The sequence below is a fragment of the Cannabis sativa genome, chromosome 8, assembly GCF_029168945.1.
Source record: "Cannabis sativa cultivar Pink pepper isolate KNU-18-1 chromosome 8, ASM2916894v1, whole genome shotgun sequence".
NCBI classification, from domain to species: Eukaryota; Viridiplantae; Streptophyta; class Magnoliopsida; order Rosales; family Cannabaceae; genus Cannabis; species Cannabis sativa.
This window is the reverse complement of record NC_083608.1, coordinates 34,562,419-34,573,753: the sequence shown is the minus strand read 5'-3', so window position 1 is coordinate 34,573,753 and position 11,335 is coordinate 34,562,419. Positions and strand designations below refer to the sequence as shown.

Genomic DNA, 11,335 nt, shown 5'->3' with positions numbered 1-11,335 from the left:
TATATATACTAACACCATTATAATATTAGTAACTTTAAATTTAAAAGAGTATCAATATAAAACATTAAGAAAAAAAATTAAATGTACTCGTGTTATAACTCTCCTACAAATGATATGCAAACTTTATAAAAATTATAATTTACAAGAATACATAATTATAATCATAGTTTTTGTTTAAATGATGAAAAAACTAAACAATTAAAAATATATTTATTCTCCTATAGAGAACAAATTGCTAAATTAGTAGTAGACAATTTAATTAGAATGGCACAAATGTAATTAAATTATAATGTTAAGACTAATTATTAGGCATAAGTAAGTATTGCTTATAAAGTGACACTTGTCATTAAAATATAAAGAGAGTGCAAAAGAGAGTGTAAAATAGAGTGTGATTAGCACTCCTCTACAACATATGGGTTAACATAGATATTTGTATTTTTGAGAAGAGTGTCAAAACTAGATTATCTCTTGTAATTAGAGGGAAGGGTACCAAAGAGGAAAAACTATACTAGAAGTACTTTGATCAATTATAATTGTTGGGTAGTTTGGATGTAGAGTTTGTAATTTGGCTTGTAATAATTTGGTGATTAATGATAATTCTTCTTTGATAAAAAAAAGGGTAAATACCATTTTGGACCCTGTGTTTTGCAAAAGTTACAGCTTGGACCCTCTGTTTTGTTAAATGACAAAATGGACCCTGTATTTTCTAAAATAGTAAAAATAGGACCCTGAGCTTAATTTTTGACAATTTTTTTTTAATACAACCAAGTTGAAGACAATGCTTAATACGAACAGATACAAAAAATGTAAACAGTTTTGTCATAGCACTTTTAGATCAGATTATAATTAAACTTTATTTTGACAAAAAATCAATTTAGGATCCTATTTGTACTATTTTAGAAAATACAGGGTCTATTTTGTCATTTAACAAAACACAGGGTCCAATTGGTAACTTTTGTAAAACAGAAGGTCCAAAAGGGTATTTACCCTAAAAAAAATAATAATTATAAAAGCTTTTAGTACATAAAGGAATTTAACAATAATAATAAATTAATGTCAAACTTGAACAACATTTTACCAAAAATATTAGTACATGTAGCTTGATTAAAATAAAATTAACCCACAAAATCCACAATTACTCCACTTACCAAAGTCTATCTAGGTGAAGGTTTTATATCAGTAGGGACTTTCAGAGTCGTCTTTTTAGTCAAAGGACTATCCTTAGCAATTTCTAGTGCCAAACACTCATTTAATTCCATCACAACCTGAGTCATTGTTGGCCTATCAATAGAATTTTTATTTAGACAAGCAGTAGCTATTTCAACATATTTCCATGCAGAGTTGACTTGGAAGTGTCCTTGTAATCGTGGATCAACAATGCTCTTAATTTCTCCATTTCCAACCATGAATTGAACCCATTGAGATAGATGAATGTTCTCATTATCACTACTTCTTGATAGAACACTTCGACTTGTAATTATCTCTAATAGAACTACTCCAAAACTGTATACATCACTCTTTTCATTTAACCAGTTTGATTGGAAGTACCTACCCAACATCACAAGACAAAAAACATAATTTATTACTTGAAAATAGATGAGAACGTTGTCCTATCGAGATATATACAAATATATTCTAATTATCTATTTAATGTATCAGGCAAAAAACTCAATTAAAGAACTTACTCAGGATCAAGATATCCAGGAGTGCCAGCAACAATGGTTGATACATGTGTGCCACCTTCAATAGGAAAAGCTCTTGAAAGCCCGAAATCAGCAATTTTGGCTTCCAATTTCTCATTCAACAAGATGTTGGGAGTTTTCACATCCCTGTGGACTATTGGGGGCTTACAACCATGATGCAGATACTCTAAACCTGAAATTTTAACCAAATTCTACCACATAATTTAGTTTCAACTACATTTAGACATACATATGATAATGTACTACTTATATATACAACTAACCTTGTGCTGCATCCACTGCAATTTTTAGTCTAGACTCCCAACTTAATATACAAGTATTTTTTTCTGCATTGCAAAATATTAAAAAAAACTCATTTCCTGTTGTTTTTATATATAATTACGGACTTGAAATAAACTCAACCTTATTGTTAATTTAGTGCTGAATGAAAAATTTTGAACCTGAGAGATGTTGCTTCAAGTTTCCATTGAACATGTACTCATAGATAAGTGCCATGCAATTGTCTTCAATGCAATATCCAATGAGACTAGTCAAGTTTCTGTGATGGACTCTCATTAGAAGTAATACCTGTAAGTTAAACTTCTTAAAATGAATAAATAGCAAACAAATCCAAAATAAGTTAAAATGATAGGCCATCCAATAAATATTGTTGCCTCTTGCTTGTAACTTACTAGTAAATGTAGTTAGTTACTAGATTTGCTAAGCTTATTAATATGATGGCTTCATTTTATTGGTTCATGGGGTTGTATAAAGGTGTAAGAATTGTATTTGTTGGAGAAAACTATTGGGACATTGTTTAGATTTCAAGTTTTGTTTGGACTGCAGATTTAACCAAGAAACAAATAGAGAAAATTATTTTTCACAATGATAAAATATGTTAGGTGTGCAACCAAAGTTCCTCAATGAATTGGAGGGAAGTACACTAGTTGGTGAAGAGTGGACGGATGGAAGCGAGGCAAGGTGGTACGTTGTTTGAGGGGAGGATTATCGGGTGTGCAACCAAAATTCTATGTTGGTTAGAAATAAAAAGAATCATTGGTATATAAGGATAGACATTATCCATATTACTATGAGGCTTTTTGAAAAGGTGTCAGGCTTACTATCATACTGTGGAGATAAATGTCCGAACAAAATACACTCAACTAAACTAAGTACATTAATTTGTGTCTTCTGTATTCTTGTTCTAATCAATGTAATGCATTTCTAAATTTTTACAGACATAATACCTCAGATTGAAACTCCTTATACCCTTGCTCTGATGCTTCAGAGAGTACTTTAATAGCCACTGGAGTGTCATTTAGGTAGCCATAATAAACAGGTCCAAATCCTCCTTTTCCAATGACTTTCTCAAAGTTGTTGGTAATACTTGTGATTTCAGAGTAAGTAAATTGATTTTTTTTACGCTCCAATTCTGACCCAAAATTGTTCATTGATTTGGTCTTGTCTGCTCCTATATTATTATATTTGTATAATTTCAAGAATTCATAATGGCTTCTTATCTCTACATGTACATATCATACACTGTTGTATAAATTTAAAATATTACCTTTTTTTCTTCTTTTAATCAATCTCCATCCGATAAAGAAGGCAACTAGGAGGGCAGAGAGAGATACAACAAGTGCTATAATAAAAACATTATTGTTTTTATGCTTCTTTTGTTTCTGGCAAGAATTTGAGGAGCAGAGATTTGTGTTTCCAGTAACACTGAATAAAAAACAAAGCACAATGAAACCATATCAAAAATATTTAATTTAAATCAATAGGAATCATATAATACACATATATATATACCAAAAATATATAATGTATATGTGTTATCCTGTACCTTAGTACTAGTTTGCCATTTTTGGATCTTTCAATGAGGTTGACTGGAATTGAACCAGTGAGATTATTTCCTCTCAAGTCTCTGAATAACATAAACAAAGTATAAGTTATAATCAAAAGTACTAGCATGGTGAGTGGCCACTCACAACTCATTATTTTATGTAATAATGTAAAATCTGAAAAGCTTACAAAAAGCTTAAGGATTGTAGTTTGGAAAGAAAATCAGGTACAGTGCCAGTTAAACTATTGTTTGATAAATCCCTGAAATGATCGAGCACGTACATTTTTAGTAATAAGGAGTCTTAAATTTAAACCATTATTAATATTATAATGATTATAAAGATAGAGAAAGTCAGGCATGGACTTACAGGAATTGTATCATAGTAAGATCTGTTATATAAGAAGGTATCATCCCAGTCAATCCACTTGAAGATAAGTTTCTAATAACATGACACATTTTTGTAAGTAGTTTTGAATTAATTTGTTATTTGTAATTGATTAGCTGAAGACTTTTTAACTTACAAGGATATGATTCTAACTTGATCTTGGCCAATATTGCTGCAATTAAGACCATTCCATGTGTAAGGAGCACATGGATCCCCTTGCCAATCTTTACTAACTCCATATTTTGACTTGATATTCAACATAGCACCAACTATTATGTAATTTGTACATAAAAAGAATCGTTACAGTTGGTAAAATCATAAAAATGTTAGAAACAATTATGAAAAGCATATATACATACCATCTTGTTCATGTGTTTGTGATTGTGTGAAATTCTTAACAATATAAATCTCAAGAGCATTGAGAATAGGTTGGTGAGTGGATGTCTTGGTTTGTTGGAGATCATACTCGATTTTATCACCACTGACAGGTGAAAGACTATATGAAGTGGTGGTATATAAGTAGTTAGGAATGAGAGGTGTAACATCACCATTAAAATACTCCCCATTTTGATAGATGTAGAATTCTCTGGACTCATTTGGAAGGAGCTTTTGTAGATCAGCAAAGTGCATGTACACATAGTATTGTGCTGTGGGATTCTCAGGCTTCAAGTAGAATGAAAAATAAGGACTTGTCACATTTTCTGGGGACATGGCAGTGGCCATAACACTTGATGGTGGGTTGAAAGAGGATTGAACAATATTAGAGTCTATTGCCAACGATGTACTTATAACTTTGCGATCTGGGAAATTAAAGGGCTGCCATATACGATCGTACACATCTTCTTTGTATCTTGAAAATTGAAAATCATCGAGAAATTAAACTAAGAAAAATCATATAAGTTAACAAAGAATTCCAACTAGGTTGATAAATGACATAAGAGTTAGGGGTGTTCATTCTATTCATGTATTTTATATATATTTATGGGTTTAATTTGAATTTATCCAATATTTTAGACGTTTGGATCGGATCAGATCCATCCAACATTTTAGGCCCAGTACTATTAGATTGGACTGGATCCATCCAATCCAAGAGAAAAAGAATAAAATTTTAATGTTAATTTTCATATATACATAATACATATAGATTTGACGTAAAACAATATAAAATCTAATTACTCATCCAAACTAAATAAAAATATTAATTAGTTCTGTTGGATGTTGGATGTTGGATGTATTGGATTTTTAGACACCCATCCACCATTCGATCCGATCCAATTGGATATTTAATAATAACATCCAATCCGATTTGATCAGGATATTCAATATTTAGTAGTCGGTTGTAATTGAATTGATCGATTCTTATTGGATTAGATCAATTTATACACACCCCTAATAAGAGTTGGTCTCTCGAACCACCCTAATACATTAGTTATTCATAACAACATATTAATTCCGATAAGTACCAAGAACGTTTTGCATTATATTTGAGTATATAACAGTCTTTCATCGTTCAAAGGACATTAAAAAATAAATTATTTATATATAACACTTAAAAAAAAAAAAAAAAAAAAAAAAAAGAAGAAGAAGATTTTTTTAGTTAATTGTTTGATATAGTTTTTAATTACCTTTTGCCACCTTAATACATTTCTCAAGTCTTTTAGCTAACCAACAGAATAATTTATAAAATATATCAAAAACAAGGTAATTGTTGCGATTGGCATCTATACATTTATATTGGTGACTATAATAATAAATTCAATTATTGATGGCATATATAAGGGAGGAATATTTTTTTTATTTATCAATTAAAAATACTTTCGTGTTATATTTTATTAAAATATACTTATCTTTGTGAGTTGCTCAATATATTTTCACTTTCTACCTAAGTGTAATACATAATTTACATTAACCTAATGAGTATAACAGAAATATTATCTATAAAAGTATGTATATATCTTATAGAATATGAAAATAAAAATAAAAATAAATAAACTAATTAAAGTAGGTATACATTATACAATTACACAACTCTAATAGACTATAGAATGGAATTGTTTGAATGTTGATTTAGTATCTTCAATTATTTAAAACTTTATGATAATTTATGGGAACTTGACACGGTCTTATTAAATATTAGGTAATAGCAACTATATTGCATGTTTATTTAGTTTTACTTAAAAACTTTATATTATTTTATTTTCATTAAGAAAATTAATTATTATATAATTTTAAATAATAAACTATGCAATATATAATAATCAATATGTTATTTTTCTTGATTAAAATTAAAAATAATTTAATAAATATGCAACAACTCTTCACGATTTTAAAAATAAAAAAATAGATAAATTTATATATGCACATAACATAAATACTATGTAATTAATAAATCATAAATTCAATTAGAATGATATATATGTTAATTTTGATTTTCATTGCTATTTTCTGCATGCAGTGATCCATATTATAGATCATGTACAAGTTAAGTCAACAGCTATATATAAACATATAATATTAGTCCTATCATATATATATATATATATATATATATAAAAAACATTAATTCAACACAATCATCCTTTACAATTTATTTGTTGTTTATATGACATTCCATTAACATAATTACAAATAATTAATATAACAAAATTAAGAGTTTACAAAATAATAATAATAATAATAATAATAATAATAGGTATATAAGAAATTAATATTGCATGTCTTAACTCTTTTTTTTAGTTTTATGTATATAAAGATATAAAAAATTATTAATTTAAACGATAATAACAAAAAAAATCTTATTCAATTCTATTCATATTTAAATTTAGACTTAAATAAAAAATTATCTAGCCTATTTTTTAAAAATAATTATATGAGTACTTATCTTTTTAATAACTATATATAAATCAAAAAAATTAATTTATGTATTCTAATTAAACAAATATTATCTACCATTTTATGGAAAATGAAAAAAGAAAGTTAATTAACTGGATTAAGTAATTATATGAGTTAAAATAAAACATTTAATTTAGATCTATTTCAAGCAAAAATATAATAAAAAATTATTCTAAAAACAGAATTAGTTAACTAACTAATTAATTTAAGGATATTAGTTCTAACTTTAACTGAAGAATAACAAAATTGGTTAAAACAACAAAAACAGTTCAATAGTTCCATTTACTGATTTACGTATAACGATAAAGATATATATAAAAATTAACTTTGCTAAATAGCATTTGCATGGATATGCATGTGATATAGTCAATATATGTATATATATACCTGGTGTATTTATTACTTGCTGAGCCTACATCATAGCGCCGATATAGAACAGCCGCTTCAACAGGAGCATACGTAGAATTCTTCAAAGTCCTAAGCTCCAAAGCCGAAATAAAAGGTGTGCCATGGCCTGTATTCACTACACACACAAATATGTAATCTGCTTTTGGAATATGTATGATCTCCATGCTCACAACTATGGATACATTATCCAATTTCACAGAACCCCATTTGTTAGCTCCAAGGTACACATCGAACCCTGGCACTATCATTTTTCCATCATAATTTCCATACAAGAACCTTGCTCTTATCAAGTACTTGTTCCCTTTCCCATCTGCTGGCCTTAGGGTGTAGCAATTTTTGTGTCCTTGGGGGAAACTTCTTAAAGTTGAAAATTGCTGCTCAAGAGTATCAGAATGGTGCTCAACTGAAATAGTATTACTTACACCAACATGGCGATCTATAAAACCTGAGTCTGAAACGTAGATTAAGCCGGTTGTTTTGTCGGTGTAAGTCGAGTTCTCTGGTATTCCACAATCTATACTGATGAAGCCTAAGATCCAAATCATAAAAGAGAAAAGAAATTAAAAAATCAGTGATGGGATTTTCTACATTAACTGTTGTTTCTTATGTGCATTAAAAAAAAAAAAAAAAAAAAAAAAAAAAAAAGACCTGTTTGAGTCTGAGCATGAGCAAGAACAAGAGCTGTGAGAACAAGAATAGTAGTTAGGGAAGCAGAGAGGAAATGCTTTAACATTATCCTCATGTCTTATCGAGTGCTCCGATTCAAATTAGTTTCTCTCCCACAGAATAAGACATAACTAACAATTGACTTCTACATACATATCAGTAGTATATATATATATATATATATATATATATATAGAGTCTACGTACACATTGAACAATTAATTATATTTTGGTAAACACTTGGGTAGCTGTCCTGCCAAGTACTGTTCATTTTATTATACAAAGTATATATAGGGAAGAGAATATATGTCCACTTGTTGTAGTTAATTTAGTTATTAATTAATTTGATCGAAAATTGAGCCTTTTGGTCAAAATGCATGATTACATGAATTATCAGCAATTTAAGGCAACTCGAGAATTTCAGCACCGATCGAATATTTGACTTATGAATTCGAACGACAGATATTATTTAAAGCCTATAAATTTATCAGATCACATGCATGTAGGATAGTTTCTCCATTATTTTGCAATTGTTCTATTTAAATATATGTATATATAATGACACTGGAAAATATTTTAGTAGAGTTACTAGTAATCTATTTTTTTTTAAATGCTATAGTAACTCTATTAATTATCAATTATACATTATTTACTCATTAACAAAACAGATTATAATCTAATTCATCAATATTAAAGATTCGACTACGACTTTCTTCAACAAACAAAAGAGAAATAAAATAAAATAAATATTTGGGAGTGGTGAAGTGCAACAACTATATATATTCTTATATTTGGTGTATAATTAACAGCTAAGGACGCGTTTATACTATTTATAGTTTTGACCTTATTTTTCCTTAGAATTAATTAATTAAGTATCCGATTTAATTCAATTGGTACGGTTACAAAAATAATTATTAAATTAAATTAAGTAATAATATGATAAAATAGAATATTATTATCACATAATGGATTATCAATTACTAATAATCAATTAAATATTTTCTATTTCTATTTGTTTAATAAAAATATTAGAGAAAAGTAAATAAAACAAAACAATAAATAAAATTAAGAGAAATTATTTGTTCACGGAAGACAAGATGGCGTTGATCCCTAATTCGTTAAAATGGATTATTCGTGAATTCCTGAGGCTCAAAGATAAACGTGATATAATCACAATTCCTGTCCCCCGAGGATTCATTGCACCGCGTACCCAGATCACGTTATTTGGAGAGGATTTGCAGCAGGTTGCTAAGTGTGACTACATCGGCAACCAGGGAATGCTATTTGGAATGATGTATACTCTTCTTTAATCTAATTAACCTTATATATCAAATTCTAGTCAAATTATTATAAGACACTAACACTTTTTTTGGCAGGAACATCTGGGAGAGCATCAACGGTCTGAGAAAAATTTTCAAGTTTTACGACCCAGAGCTTCTCGTAGTGCATGGGAACACCAATGAAAAAAAGAGTCAGTCTTTTGACAATGCGGCAAGACGATTGGCTAATTAGTTATCATTAATGAATAACAACCACCAAATGTTCTTTATTCCTTGGAATATCGGGTAAACTATATTTAATTCTTTAGTGCTAATTGTTCGTTTCTATATTATGACTTCAAATTATTTTTATACTATCTTACTTATATTCCAATATAATTTTCTAGGATGCATTGGACGCTAGTGGTGGTTACGCCAAGGAAAATTATCCATTTAAACCCTGTAAGTGGCCGCCCAATTCCTGAAGAAATAGAACAAATGATCGGAAGGTAATAATTTAATGACTTCTTGTGTAACAAATTTAAATTAACTAACGAATTGAAATGCTAATATAATTTTTCAAAACAGGACATTCATGTATATAGGGGACGCACATCAGTATCTTGGCCCGTGGCTAGGAATTAACCAAGCAAACTGTCCAAGACAACCTAAAAGCCAAGAATGTGGTTTTTATGTTTTGAAATATATCACTGACATCGTCGCACGTGCAAACCCCAGTCGTTACATACAAGATCAAAAAGCTGTAAGTTTTAATTATTGATTATAATATATTTATTATAATAACAAATATATAATATAAAGATATATAAATTAATATAAATTTTTAATTTTTTTAACAGTTTGGGGGTAAGAAGCAATACGATCCAAAAATTGAATTGTTACTACAGCGAAAGTGGATAGAACAATTGATGACGCTGATTCACATTGACGATTGAGGTTGAAAGGTCCAAGAATTTTTCTTCATTATGTAATTTTTATAGATTAACTTGTAGTTAGATTTATTAACTTATTAATATTTTTTACTAATTTTACATTAGTGTTTGTGTAATATTTAATTACTTTTATGAAATAAAATTATGTATTTTACCCAAATTTAAATAATGTTTAATTTACATCTTAAAAAATAAATATGTAATTAAAATTAAATAAAATAATATATAAATTAATAAATATATAATTAAAATGTAATTAAAATTATATAATTAAATTAAAAAAAAAATTGAAAAAACTGAAATTCGCTTGCTTTTGGCGTCGGTTGCTACGCCACATATGGCGTCAGTTATTGGCTAGGAACTGACGCCATATGTACCCCTATGGCGTCGGTTATTAGCTAATAACTGACGCCATAGGGGTACATATGGCGTCGGTTCATATAAACCCTTTAGCGTCGCCCTGATCAGCGTCGGTAGCGAATTTCGCAAAAACCGATGCTGAAAGGGCTTAAAAACCGCCTCTAAAGGGGGTTTTTGTAGTAGTGAACAATAATAAAGACAATGATTATTATGATCTCTAACTATCATTTATTTTACTTTTCCTAATGCAATTACTAAATTTCTTTCCTTCCTATTCAATTGACAAGTTGAATTAAGTAGTTTGTAATCTAATTAAAATTTACAAACTCAATCTTATGTGAAAACTCCTTATATTTTTTTGGTAAAATTTAATCACGAAGAAAATATTAAACAAAGCAAGTCATAAAATCATATAAATAATTTAGATACTTTATCCTAAATTAATTTGTATCCATAACAATCATAGCATATTTAAATCTCACTTTTCAGAATTTTGATTTGAATTCATAGATAGTAATTATAGATGGCCAATAAATAATTGTAAAATTAAATCAGATTGCATGAATTTGAAATAAGCAAAGAAGGAGAAATTGAATAATTACATTAGTCCATAAAATAAAATTAAGTGGTTCACTTAATAGCCCTTAAAATAAATTAGTGTTATATGAAATATTATTATTTATAAATGTCCAAATTACAAAATTAATTATCATCATTAATGTTTGGTTGTATTTTTCTTTATTACATTAATTTAGTTTCTCATTCTTTTAGTCATATTTTTGTATAAGCAGGGGTTCACTCCATTGGAATAAACAGCAGAGAAATCCTCACTCAGTTTCTTTTTCTTTCTTCACCATCTTCTTCTTTTCTTCTTATATATTTTA

At 28.4% G+C, this 11,335-nt stretch overlaps 1 protein-coding gene across 1 annotated transcript; it reads right to left on the bottom strand.

Moving 5' to 3' along the window:
* Positions 1 to 998: 998 nt before the first annotated feature.
* On the bottom strand, positions 999 to 8,034 carry LOC115698705 (putative leucine-rich repeat receptor-like protein kinase At2g19210). Its single transcript, XM_030625849.2, has 13 exons — positions 7,862 to 8,034; positions 7,193 to 7,742; positions 4,273 to 4,763; positions 4,050 to 4,182; positions 3,896 to 3,967; positions 3,717 to 3,788; positions 3,529 to 3,609; positions 3,250 to 3,407; positions 2,930 to 3,153; positions 2,144 to 2,270; positions 1,967 to 2,029; positions 1,686 to 1,875; positions 999 to 1,548 (listed from the first exon to the last, which is right to left on the bottom strand). Exons 1-13 carry the CDS (start codon positions 7,953 to 7,955, stop codon positions 1,155 to 1,157), a joined length of 2,649 nt encoding a protein of 882 aa, XP_030481709.2. The 5' UTR covers positions 7,956 to 8,034; the 3' UTR covers positions 999 to 1,154.
* Positions 8,035 to 11,335: the final 3,301 nt, after the last annotated feature.